The sequence below is a fragment of the Ziziphus jujuba genome, chromosome 4 (assembly GCF_031755915.1).
Source record: "Ziziphus jujuba cultivar Dongzao chromosome 4, ASM3175591v1".
Lineage (NCBI taxonomy): Eukaryota > Viridiplantae > Streptophyta > Magnoliopsida > Rosales > Rhamnaceae > Ziziphus > Ziziphus jujuba.
The window spans coordinates 27,576,407-27,589,849 of NC_083382.1; the positions used below are offsets into that span (position 1 = coordinate 27,576,407).

At 34.1% G+C, this 13,443-nt stretch overlaps 2 protein-coding genes across 3 annotated transcripts; both read right to left on the bottom strand.

Moving 5' to 3' along the window:
- Nucleotides 1-820: 820 nt before the first annotated feature.
- Nucleotides 821-7,959, bottom strand: LOC107434728 (isoprenylcysteine alpha-carbonyl methylesterase ICME). 2 transcript variants are annotated; one of them, XM_016046215.4, is made up of 11 exons: nt 7,436-7,956; nt 6,314-6,390; nt 5,440-5,509; nt 5,244-5,324; nt 4,127-4,201; nt 3,538-3,639; nt 3,305-3,445; nt 2,439-2,504; nt 2,169-2,312; nt 1,712-1,802; nt 821-1,217 (listed from the first exon to the last, which is right to left on the bottom strand). In XM_016046215.4, the coding sequence occupies exons 1-11, from the start codon at nt 7,711-7,713 to the stop codon at nt 1,056-1,058; spliced, it is 1,287 nt and encodes a 428-aa protein (XP_015901701.2). In that variant the 5' UTR covers nt 7,714-7,956; the 3' UTR covers nt 821-1,055. The 2 variants fall into 2 exon arrangements, with proteins under 2 accessions (XP_015901701.2, XP_024923371.2); XM_025067603.3 differs by lacking the exon at nt 2,439-2,504 and having other exon boundaries at nt 7,436-7,959.
- A 2,433-nt stretch (nt 7,960-10,392) lies between these two features.
- Nucleotides 10,393-13,309, bottom strand: LOC107416472 (pentatricopeptide repeat-containing protein At1g51965, mitochondrial). Its single transcript, XM_048472408.2, has 2 exons — nt 12,456-13,309; nt 10,393-11,860 (listed from the first exon to the last, which is right to left on the bottom strand). Exons 1-2 carry the CDS (start codon nt 13,242-13,244, stop codon nt 10,655-10,657), a joined length of 1,995 nt encoding a protein of 664 aa, XP_048328365.2. The 5' UTR covers nt 13,245-13,309; the 3' UTR covers nt 10,393-10,654.
- Between the last annotated feature and the right edge of the window lie 134 nt (nt 13,310-13,443).

The window sequence follows — 13,443 nt, forward strand, 5'->3', positions numbered from 1 at the left end:
AGCTAGTGAATATACATAGATATATATATATATGTATATATAGAAGCTGACCTTTGAAATGTCGGGCATAGAGATCTCGGGCAGCTGTAGTCGAGGAGGGAGAAAAGAGAAGTGAAAGCAAGATAAGGGATAGCATAAGAAAGGCCTTCATTTTGAATGGGTATTATGAGCTCGATTATTATTAGTTTATGGTTATATATGGCACTTGGACCCACTCTACTGTTTATATACGCCATTTCTACTACAAACTATTGTCGTTTTACAACAAGCTGTTGAAAATTCTAATCAGAGAGTAGAGAATGGGCAAAATACATAGGCCATTGACTTGTATTTTCTTTTTTTTTTTATTTCTCTGAACGGATATTAGATGAATTTTTGTGACCAAGTCTTCTTCAAGATCAATACTTATTATTGAACCCCAATTCTGGGCTCGATAAAGAAAGATAAAGAAAAGTAAAGAATGTTACATAAAGAGTAGTGATCAATTCAGCGGAAGAAAGATTTTTAAACATGATTATGATTTTTACGCGTCTTCTGCTTTGTTTCTGTGTTCGTTTACTTGTCTATTCCATGCTGGGTCTTTTCCTTTCCTTGCGGGTATTGAATCCCCAAATCTTCTTCTTTTTTTCTTTCTTTTTTTTTTTTTTTTTTTTTTTTCATATCTCCTTTTTGAAGATTCCCCAATTTATTAATTGACTTTTCTTTTTCTTTTTTTGTTAGTGTGGGTATTTGAACTCCCATCATTGTTTATTGTCTCACAATTAATTATATTGCATCAAAACTTGGCAACTAATAGTAAATAAAGATGGGAATATAACAGTTTATTTTTGTTTAAAAGCAAAACTTGTATTGATGCAATATAAATCATGTGATACATCAATGTTAAGATTACAACCCTGGTGTCTCTCTCCAATTCATAATATCAGAAAAGGGAGATACACATTGGACGACCATAAGTAAGCATTACAAACGCCACTAAAAAGGACCCTAGCTGGTTATGAAAAAAAAAAAAGAAAAAAAGAAAATTCAGAACTATGAGGCCAGGAGGACAGGGTTTAGAAGGGGCTAATCTCGCGAGCCATCCTCAACAAAAACTCCGGTACAAGGCGTCTCCTGAGAAGTGATATAGCATCCTTGTCAAGAGCTTCCTTGTCATCAGCTTGTATCACAGCAATTAAGTTGTCAAACAGTTCATCTCTACCACCTCTCAGAGGATCCTGCAAAGTGCAACCGCCAGTACAAAAAGAGTTTTAAGGATCAATATCACAATAAATGCTTGGACATTTTTCCCCTTTGTTTTCCTTTGACAGATTTTTTTTTTAAATCATGAATGTTTCATGTATTTGAAAATACTGTGTAAGGCATTCTACATTAGCATATAGCAAACAAGTAATCAATGTGTGAGAGTATGATAGATAAAGTTTCTTTTTTCTTATGATCAAAATCATGAGATTTTGAGACAAAAAAGAGGTAAAAGATTAATCCCTTCCCCATGTAATTCAAATAATCAATGTAAACCTGTCCATAAAAATATTAATTGTTTATAGTAAGACTAAAGAGAGAATCAGTAGAATTTAAAAATAAATAATAAGTTCATTCTGGATTAGCAATTCAACCAAAATACCAAAAATAACAATAAGAATAAAAAAGTTATGGCAATAAAATTTGTAGTAGTGCAATGGAAAAATGAACACATCAAAACATCACTTGCCTGAAGAAACAAATCTGTATGAGTCTTGCCATCGTATAGTACAAGCTGAGCTCGAGCCCCTACCCTGTGAAGAGCATCTGCAAAAGTTTGACTGCACATAACATGTTAGTATCTTGAACTGTTGCACAACCATCAAAATCTTCGTATAATAACTTAATCATATCTACAGGGCAAAATGGAGTAAACTTTGAAGTTTCCATTGAAACACAAAAAAGTATATTATTTCGTTCAAGTCTTTAATTGATAATGCAGAGTAGTATTCTTATGGTTTCAGAAGAATCCATTTTACACGAGGCATTCCTATGTAGTTGTTTCCTAGATTTCAGATCAGATGAATATAAATATGGCACTGATTCTAAAACCATGAGAGAAAAATTCAAAAACATCTGCATGGAAGGCAATATTCCATACAAATATAAGATTGCTTCTTAGCACACATTTCTGGGAATATTCTCACCTGGCTTCTGAAGGTATGGAATTATCTGCAGTTCCATGAAAAAGAATGATAGGAGGCAAGAGAGAAACAGCATGTTGAATGCTTGGGTCCTGTATCCTAACTTCAGGAGAATATAGTTTCAAGGATTTTTCACCTTCCATGATGCTGCAATGACAAGTGACAAAAAGAATAGCACTCTACTAAGTAAAAAAGTGAGAAGAGTAATAGAGCTACAATTGATGAGTATAGTGTCTATGGTTCAGCAAATGAAATATGTCAATTTTTAAGTACCTTAAAAATATTGACCGATAAAGTCCACGACAATGGAAGTGGTCGACTAATTTAGGTAAATTATACCTGTTCACAGGAATTCAAAAAAAAAAAAAAAAAAAAAAAAGGATCTATCTATCAATCTATTTATAACCATCAATGAGTTGTTCAATCGACGTATGAGCATCAAAGAGAAGTAGAATTATAAGTTGCTAATGCTACCACAAAGATATCATGAAATGTTACAACGTTGCAATCATGCAGGCCTGGTGACACAGAGCAAAAGAATTGTCAAGGACATAATTTTAACCTTAGCATTTCTATTCTCTGAGAAAATTAAAATCAATAAATGCTTCTTTATGAAGCAAAATTGGCATGTAGAATACTGAATCCATCAAGCTTTCTGGATATTATGATGTTTATCGAGTAGCGATGGTCATTTATTTTTTAGGATTCTCTGCACCATACCATAGAGGACTCCCACAGAAAACTAGCCCTTCATTCGTGTATTACCCTTAGGTAAAACAAACATATTGCAATAATGGCACACCTCTGCTAAACAGTACATGCTTATATTACTTCTATACCTTAAAAAGCACAGCAATTAGCACAATTTACCAGTGTGCCTCAACTTAAAAATTGCCATCAGTTTTTATACAAGGAAATCCCATAACTGAGAAATCCAAATGGAAGACCTTTCAATTTTCCACGTCCAGGAAGTAACATTTTTTTTCCTATACAGCAAATAAAATAATACTTCTATGGATTCATGAATTTGTGTAGTAATCAACAATGAAGAGCACAATTTCAAAAAATATATATAGTCAAAGAAGCTAGCTTCAAATTCGATAAACATGGGAAAATTTGTTATAAAATAAGAGTTTTACCCTCCAGATAAACCAAAATAAGCTTGTATCTGAGAGACACTTAAAGACATGCTCTTTTCTTTCTTGGATTCTTTGACTGCTAGCTCCAAGAGAGCACATGCAGAAATGTGTGCACCAGCTGATTGCCCCATTAGATAAATTCTACTCAAATAAGCACAGAAAAGAGAGGGTAAAAATCAGTGACCATATGATGATGAGATTGTGAATGAGGAACAAATAAATTAGCGCATCACCTGTTAGGATCACCTCCATAGTTAGCTATGTTGTTGCATACAAATGAGATCCCTTGACAAGTATCTTTCACCATATCGCTAATGGTACCCTGGGGAAAATTTCTGTACAAATCGTATCAGCAGAAAATGTCCTGTGAGTGCGGGCAACAACAGACAACAACTGCATAAATTCATTTAACAATTTATACAATCTACTGATACAGTAATAAAGCTAATTGCACATTGGCTCTGAATATAGAGAGATCAAGCTTTAGAAAAGCTGCCCAACATTTTATACCTTCTCATGATATGGGTAGACTGATTATAATTAGTGTGTGATAAATTGTCTTAGACATTAGCAATAGATACAAGTCTACTTGGTATGGGTTTCCTGCTCTTTTTCTTTCTTATATTTAACCATTTTTTCTTAGAATAAGGATAGACTAGGACACATATGTCCTTGTAATGATTAACAAAGGGTGGTGGTGGTATTACAAAGGAAAAGTTAGGACACATATGCCCTTTTTTATTTATCTTTATTCACAACAGCATGTCTGGGCACGATCAACAGTAAACTTCAACATGTACTGCTTGAACTGAAACCAATTACCTGTAATCAAGGCACGCCACTATGACATTTCTTTCTGCCAACTGCAGTCCTAAAAGGGAACCCCATGCTTTGTACCTAAATAATTGTGAAACAATACAACTTATTGTAAAATGAAAAACTAAATAAATGACATAGAATATGAAAAATAAAAAGTCTTCATACCAAGTAACAGAAGAAAGATAAAGAATGATGAATAAGGTGAGAAAATTAAGGGAGTACATCATGATGATTTCAAGTTATATGGATGTCTTACATTCTAACATGCATTTGTTCCAACAGGAGTGATTTGTTTACAGATAAATACATGGCTAAAAAGGGTAGAAAATGGCCAGATCTTGACTGGAAACATTATGTTGTACTTCCTATCACGCATATTTAAGTCTTCTTCCTAATATTTTGAATCCAAAACTAGTAGGAAGTTCCACGTAGTCATTAATTTATATACTTGACTGGAAACATTATTTTACATGGTTCCAATAAGTCTTCTCCCCAATATCTTGGATCAAAAACTAGTAGGACCTTCCACTTAAATATACTGACATTTAATCTCCTCCTTACCTCCAACCTATCAAGGAAAAGTTCAACCATACTCTCCAAATCTCAAATAGCAGCATGCTACAATGTCATAGAAATTGGAATAATGGCATGATTTTCTGCCTAAACACTAGTTCCCATACCATCTTCAATGTTTATCAGAATAATTATGAATTATGAGGGTAAGAAAATTTGGATTGATCACAAATGCTAAAACATTATTTGCTGAAATTCAAAATCGGAAATGGACAATAAACCATGTTGTCGAGCTTGAAACATGCACAGAGAGGCTTCAGCGAGATATTTTAGTGGAGTATAGGTGAGGCTTACTTTACAAGAAATAATAACAAAGGCTTGGTCAGTGTACAGGAATATGTTTATTAGTTAGTACAAAACAAAATTATCGCCAACATATTACATACTTTATAAATATTCACTAGAACTAAAGTTAAAAGGACTAGATCAGTGTGCAACATTTGCATAAAAAATGTATTGCTAAATAATATGGATAAAAGAATATGCAAATGAAATACGTCCATCTTAAATAGCAAGGACAAATCTATTATCTATTAAAAACACTCACCCAATGATCCAAGCTCCACCAGTTACGAATATCACAACTGGCTTTGGTCCATTAGTATTTGTAGGTAAATATAGATCTAACCTGTAAATCATAATTTGAAAAAAAAAAATATATATATATATAAACAAGTAAGTAATAGGGAAAAAAAATTACAAATATACATGTATATATTATCACATGTATCAAATTGACCTACCTATTTCTTGGTTGATCTCCATATACAATACTCCTCCTGACCTGTCTTGAGAAGAAGTAATGATAGGCAACTGAAGAAAAAATTAACAAGCAAGTTATGTTCCATCTATATAAACATATAGGACTATAAAAGGGATAATAGTTCTATCACATTTAAATAGCAAAAGCTTCAATGATAAGTCATTTCAAATTATGAGACCATCCAGCAGGATGGAATCTAATAATATCTCTACTAAGGATACATAAAAGGGAGACAAAAACAATTATACTTCACCACTTTCAATAGGGATGATCTGGATGATGCAAAATCCTGTCAGGGTATTCTACCCTTAGCACAATGGACCATCAAGCAAATTATGTCTTCATGTACAAACTGCTGAAGATTTTACTGATTATTTTACAATGAGATCTTTAACAAACATTTCCCTATTTCACATTCTTTCCTTCATGAAGGTGCTGAAGAAAGAGATCATCAAAACTTTCGAGGATATATTTTCCATCCTCCAAGCTTTGGTATTAAATAATTTCACAAAAAAGGCTAAACTAATCCTACTATAGAGATCTTTTTCCATTAAAAAAAATCCTTAAGAAGTTATATCTTGACAAATCACAACGGAAATTTGAAACACAAAACCTAACTAGATGTGACTTCTGCAATCTGCATAAATTTGAAACACAAAACCTAACTAGATGTGACTTCTGCAATCTGCATAAATTATATTTATTCCTTTTCTGTCTATTCCTTAAATGGCTTGTAAAAGAAGTGAATCCCTTCCATAAATATCTAGATGTATAAAATAATAAATAAAGGAAATATAAAGACAAATCATAGTTACTGCCTGGCTGCTAATACTTATTCAACCAATTACACTCACCTTGAAGAAAGCCAGGCATAAGTAGCAATGCATAACAAGTAAGCGCAAGAAATCTTGTGATCCACTTGTAGCCTACCCTGAATGAAAATATATGATTAAAAGAATATAAATTTATATTTCATTCAAAAAAAAAGAACCAGACAAATGAAAGTTTAGTTCACTGAGACCCTTATAGATAAATTCAGGCACAAATCTTGATAATCAATTTTTTCTCATTTAGACAGCCAATAAAGATGACAAAAGACATAGGTCTAAAGCACGCCAAATTTCACTCTAACAAACACAAGATGCAAGACTTGTGCATTTATGTTCTCAAAATTGAGAATCAGTGTCCCTTGCATTACTTCAAAATCTCTGCGCTATGTTTAGTTGAAGAATCAAAAACTTTAATTTTTTTATTTTTTTATTTTTTTATTTTTTTATTTTTTTTTTTTGCTTTAAAAATAACAAATCACCCACACAAATATAATTTTATTTCAAAAAAATCAATCATTCAAATTACAACAATTTAGAGGAGCTACACATATTTTCCCCAAATTTAATCTTTCATTTCATCAACACTTCTCTCCATTTCTCTTTTCTTCAAATTCCCAATATATCTTTCAATATAATTTTAATTATAAATATTATTTTCAAATTACATATCAAATACATTTTATTACAATTATTACAAATCACTAAATACAATGTTGTACTTGGATATGACGAATTAATGAAAAAATTGAATTGCCAAGGAAAGGCAAGCTTTATTGTTTTTGTTAGCTTAGCATGTAAGAAAATAGCCCATGCACGCCAATAACTTTAAGATTAACCAAAACCAAAATGATGTCATAATTGCTATAATAATTTTTTTTTTTTAAAAATAGCGAACAGGAGATGCATGGAAATCCAATGAACTTGTTCGTACCTTTTTCGAATTAAAAAATGATTCATAACTTTACCATTTTACTCGATGAAATTACACTAAATTATCCATCAATTATTCTTTTCGGCCAAAATTTCATTTTCACAGAAACCAAACAACTTTTCTGTAACCCTCGATTTCCTCAGAAATTCAAAAACTCCACCCTCATTTTGACCACACGCAAAACAAAAAACAAAAGAAAGGATGATTCTGAGTACCCGAGATATCTTAGGAGAGTGAATGCGAGGCGAGTGATCAAATAAGTCTCTTTGGCAGCATGTTCGATTTCACGGCCAACAGCTTTGAGATGCCGAGGCGTACTAGGTCCGACGACGGACTTCGAAACGAGTCGTCGTCGGCTCTGATTCTTACTATCACCACCACCACCACCACCACCCGTAATAATCCGAGGAAGGAATGGCTTCTTATCGTCCTCCGTGCTTTCACCTCCCAACGACGACGAAATACGATCGGCCTCCTCGGTGGCCGTCGACATGACAAACAAAAAAAAGTCTCGCCGGAAAGGCAAAATGGATCGGATTCCCGTAACGCTTCTCTTTTTTTTCTTTTTTTTTTTTTAAATTCGGGTCCCGCGTATGGTCGTAGTGGGATAAAACCTTATAGCAAGAAGGAAAAAATAAATAAATAAATAAATGAAAAATAGGGAAAGAGATTTCTAGTTCACGAATTTGTTCGTGGCGGTTTTTGCGTGTGGGAATGTAGGATCAGATACCATGCGCCTTTCGTGTCCGATTACTTTTTAAATATGACCGTTGAGTTGGCGCACTAAGAGACAAAAGTTGCGGATCTACCGGGGAAATTGTTAATGGGGTTCTCTTTTTTCACCGCTCAAATCAACGTCATCATCCCTCCCGACTTTACAAAAAACAATCGAATCGCTCACATCGAATATCTTAATCTTTGAGCCCTACTTTACGTGGGACCGGCCCCATATGATCACCGTCCCCCCACTTTTTTTATTTTTATTTTTTTTTAAATTTACATTTTGGGAAAATAAAACGTTAAATATTAAATAATTAATAGCATTTGGCAATCTAGAACCGAAAGACATGCATGCAAATGCAGGGCAGGCGAAGAGGTTTGTGTGTGGAAAAACGTGGCAAGTGAATAGCAAAAAGACTCCTTCCGAGGCTTGTGTCATAAACCCCATGCTCCAATCACTGCATGACACAACATAATCTAATATAGCATACCAGCATTCTATTTATAATAATTTTAAAATATCAAATTAAAACTCAAAAAAAAAATTATAAAAAGAAAAAAGAATATTTTGTTTTTTTTTTGGGTGTCGACATTAGTGTCAAAATCATTCAATTTCGAATATGTCTTTGTTGTGGCAAGAGAAGAGAAGACTTTAGACATTTCTAATAGTTTTTTTTATTAGACTTTATACGATATTAATTTTGGAAAGTATCTATATTTATATAGTATTTTTTTTAATAATTAATATTTTAAATAATTTTTTTAATAAATTTTATTTAAAATGTTCTAAAATGTTAATTTATAATTTTTTATTTTAAAATTATATTTGATTAAAAAAATTAGAAACTCACACAAGATTTTTTTTTAAATAAAAATAAATAAAATATTAAATCAGCTTGTTTAACAGAATTTTCATAAATAAATAGTATACTTCACAGTTTTTATTTTTTTTATTGTCACAGAATTAATATACAAAATTATTAAAAAAAAAATTTTTTTAATTTTATTTATTTATCTGACAAACGATTTTTAAATGGAAATGCTATTCCCATGTTTTAGACTGTCGCTTGCAGCCTTCAATTTCGACTGCAAAACCTTATAAGATAAGGTTAAAAGGGTCTTACACGTGTATAACCATATAAAAATGTTATTCCTCAATTATTAATGGAATTCACATGCTCATCTGAAAATTTTAATTATAACCACATAATCATCCAACCATTTAATTATCACTAATAATCCATATGCACGTATATCAATTAAATTGCTACCCGTTATACTCTACTTTCCCATATTAAATTTGAAGTTTTCAAATAATAATAATAATAAATAAATACAAATTATTTTCCATTGCCATGTCAACAAATTTCACCAGTGATGATCATTATAAAGATAAATAATAATTTAGCGTGACGTGCACAACTAGGACTTCCAATTCTCACAGTGTGTAGATTAAACGAAAAGTCATTGCTAAAATTTCTTAGGACACATAATAAGACTTCCCTCGTTTTTTTCTTGGTAATAAATAACACTTCCGTCTTGCTCTTACAATTTATGTTTTATTTGTGGTAGGATATGATTCATTTGCTGGAGGTTAGGTTTCATAGCCAGCCAACCAGCCATGTGTGGGTATGGTTCACACGGGAATTTGTGGAATATTGTGGAGTATGATGTCAGATAATAGTGAAATTACAGGCATAATGAGGTAAAGAGATTTGAATGGACTTGACATTAATTAAATATTCTTTGGATGAAATTGTGAAACTTTGAAAACAAAAAAAAAAAAAACCAAAACATGTTGATTGTTGATGCGCTTCTTTTGAAAAGGCAGAGCATGTTTTTCCTTTTAACTTCAATATTGTTGTCCCACACAACTCTTATACCATACTCTACCCATTTGCCAACTTTATATTATATATTATATAATATCAAATTCTAAATACCAAACTCATATATTAATTATGGTGGAAGACCACAGCTGGAACTGCGAGGACTATGCGGACTTTAGTGTAAACCTCAGCAGGGTATATAGTACTCCTGCGAAAGCTTTGTTAAATATTATCTAAGATAGTAATTGAACTTGAAACTTTAATATCTACATATGTATGAATCAGATGACAATTATCCTATTTAATTTATATTATAAGTCTGTCAACATCGATAATACCATCTTTCATGCTATTATGTTTGTAATTACATATTTGTATCTTGATTGTCACCTTTTTGTTATATTTTATATATAATTATTAAATTGATTTTGGTATGATTGAATTATTTTTTATGTAAGATGGGATCTTAATATTTTGATTTCTTTTCATAAAATCTAATATTTTGTCATAATTATATCATAGACTAATCAAATTACAGATAAAGCAGTGTCAAACCACCTTCACATCTCAACCTAAAATTATGTTATAAAATCTGAACTTAAACAATAAAAACAGCCAGCCCAAACCCGAGAAAAGCTCAAAAACTTTTATACCAATTGAGTTTGGGAACCAAAGTCTGTAATGACCTCAAATCCTGCCTACCTTTCCCTAAGTTTATTTTTACCTGAATATCGATTAAGAAAAATAATTCAACAAGCAAGTCTCCAGGTGTGATTATCACCATTTTAGTCACATGGTATCAGCAATTCAAAAGCGCTGCAAAAGGGGTGAATGCAAAATTGTGTATGTACAAACCTCATCAAGCAATAGCAAAATTGTCATTTATCACCTTAAAGGGCTAACAACCCAACCAGTAATCGGACTCTGCTTACGAACTCTAATTTTCTTATGAGAACCGCTCTGCAACCGTTCCAGCACTGCATATGTAATTGAATCCGGTGTCAGCCCCTGCTGCTTAAGTTTAGCATACAAATCAACTGCCTCAGCAGTTCTCCCACACCTCTCGAGGCAATCAAGTAAAATGTTGTATGTTACAATGTTTGGATAGCAGCCTTCGGCAATCATCTCATCAAACAACCTGCTGGCCATCTCCACTTTATCTGTCTTGCCAAAGCACTCGATGAGAGTGCTGTATGTAACCACATCAGGACTCAATCCTTTCTCTTGCATCTCCTTAAATCTCATATGTGCTTCATCTAGATCACCATTCTTCCCTAGGCAGTTGATCAAAGAATTGTAAGAGATAATATCAGGTTTGCAATTGCTGTTCTCGAGTTCTTCAAAGAATTTAACAGCCTCAGCAACTTTACCGACTCTACCAAAGCTGGATATCAGAATATTGTAGGTAAATATGTCTGGTGAAGGGCCATCACGTTTCATCTTCTCATAAAGCTCAATTAGATGAGGTATTTGCTTCAACTTTCCAAGAGCTGAGAATACTGTGTTATACATGATAGTGTCAGTAGTTATCCCTTTTTCATGAATCTTGCTCAGAAGGTCAATAGCCTCTGTTGTTTTACCTGCACTGCATAAACTATCCAACATGGACACATAAGAATCCCTATCTCCCTTCTCGTGTAAAGTCCACATGTTGCAAAATAGCCGGTGAGCTTCACTAGCATGTCCCAATTTGCTTAGTGTCCGTACAAGGTAAGCATATATGGACTTGGTCATGTATTTCTTTGATATTTCCACAACCTCATCTAATCTACCAAGCTGCCCTTCAGCAACCAAGACATTCAAAATAACACTGTATGTAAATTCATTGGGTCTACAATTGTTCTCCACCATTTTTGAGAAGAGAAGGATGGCCTTTCCAGCCATCCTGTTCCTAGCTAAGGCCTGGATCATAGTATTAAAAGCAATTAAGTTAGGAATGCAGCCCTTTGATATCATTTCCTGAAAAAGTTCCAAGGCCTCATGAGCTTTACCCATTTTTCCAGTCATTCTAATCATAATTGTATACGTAAACTCATCGGGTTCACAATGCTTCCTTTTCATGTCTTCATAAACCTTGTAAGCCAGGTCAACCTGCCAAGATACTGCACATCAGGTGATTAGGATCCATTGAAAGCTACATCTACTTCAGACATTAATGGAAAATTTCAATCAATAAATCAACTAGGAAAAGTAACATTCCATTCTTTGTCTTACATTTATTTCAATTACATCTCTAACTTCAGCATGGTTAATGGGTACTTTTTTAAGATTCACGAAGAAAACTATGCATAAGCTATAAGCAACCTTACAAGCCTTCTGCTTTGATGTCACGACATATAATAATAATAATAAATAAAATGAGCCTTTTGGTCGGCAGATAGAATCACACAATATACATTTCCCTAGTCTGCATACCAACTTCAATCCTTTCCATTTTCAAGCACATTTCAAAGAAATGTTCATTTGGCTCTATAAACCAAACTGATGCTATTTCTGGCACAAACCTACAATCAAACCAGAAGCTACAATGTTCAGCAAAATGTATTGCCAGACTTCATAAATATTAGCATACCATAGCTAACTATATTTTCCAGTTTAACAATGAGTAATTAATCAAAAATTGCAGACGTATAACAAACCCCAAAAAAAACAATAGGCAATGAGAACCAAAAAAAAAAAATGGAACCTTTTCATCTTTGGCCAACGCATCCAAAAGCATGTTATATGCAAATATATCCAAATTGTAACCACGCCTTCGCATTTCCAAATACGTATGGAAAGCATTGGAGGAATCACGGGACCGCAAATAGGCCTGAAGCAAGCACTTGTAAGTGTACGAGTTCATCTTCAGCTCCCATTTCTCCACCAAACCCAAGCACCTTTCCAGGTCCTCACTCCGTCCAAACAACCCGATCAGGATGTTGACCATCGAGATCGTCCCAGGCATTTTGAACCCTTCCAACTCCGAGAGGATCGACCGGACCAGGTCGAGCCGGTCCGAAGATGTGGACTTGGAGAGTATGAGGAGTAGGCGGGTGTAGGTGGAGGAGTCGTGTCGGAAATCCGGGGAAAGAGAGGGGCAGAATCGGAAGAAGCGGAGGGCGAGGCGGGGGTTGTTCAGGGATTTGAGGATTTCGGAGACTTCCAAGGTGGTGAGGGAGAGAGAGAGGGAGGACAAGTAGTCAGAGAGCTCGGAGAAGGGGTCTGACGTGGCGGAAGGGGATTGGTGGAGGAGGATGCGGGTGGCTTTGCAAATGAGGTCGCGGCGTGGCAGAGCGTAGCCTCGGATATCAGTGGGATGTGGCAGTGGAGGTGTGACCTCCGCAGAGAGGGACCGACCGGTTGGGGAGGTGGAGGTAATCTTGGCCGTGTATTTGGTGGCATAGTGGCGTTGTGTGGCTGCGCCAGTGACAGTGCCGGCGAGGTTGAGTTTTATATGGTAGCAGCCGCGGTGGGGCTGAAGCCTCACCCTCATGTTGGTTACTGATAGGTCATCGAGAGGGTGAGCATACTATGCGCTACATATTCCACATATTAATTAAACATGAAATTTTTTATCCAAAAAAAATGAAATTCCTTTTTTTCCTTGTTTTTGTTGATAAAATATGAAATTCATTTTATTCGTAAAAATAATAATAGTAATGACAAATCTATTAAATTCTTTGCATTTTACT

Excerpts from the sequence above, each read along its gene's own strand:
- LOC107416472 (XM_048472408.2), bottom strand. The coding sequence starts at position 13,244 with ATGAGGGTGAGGCTTCAGCCCCACCGCGGCTGCTACCATATAAAACTC. Across the intron at positions 11,861-12,455 it reads CGTTGGCCAAAGATGAAAAG|GTTGACCTGGCTTACAAGGT; the intron begins GTTCCATTTTTT and ends GTATCTTGGCAG.
- LOC107434728 (XM_016046215.4), bottom strand. The coding sequence starts at position 7,713 with ATGTCGACGGCCACCGAGGAGGCCGATCGTATTTCGTCGTCGTTGGGA. Across the intron at positions 5,510-6,313 it reads TATGCCTGGCTTTCTTCAAG|TTGCCTATCATTACTTCTTC; the intron begins GTGAGTGTAATT and ends TTTTTTCTTCAG. Across the intron at positions 2,505-3,304 it reads TATTTTGGTTTATCTGGAGG|GTATAATTTACCTAAATTAG; the intron begins GTAAAACTCTTA and ends TCCTGTGAACAG.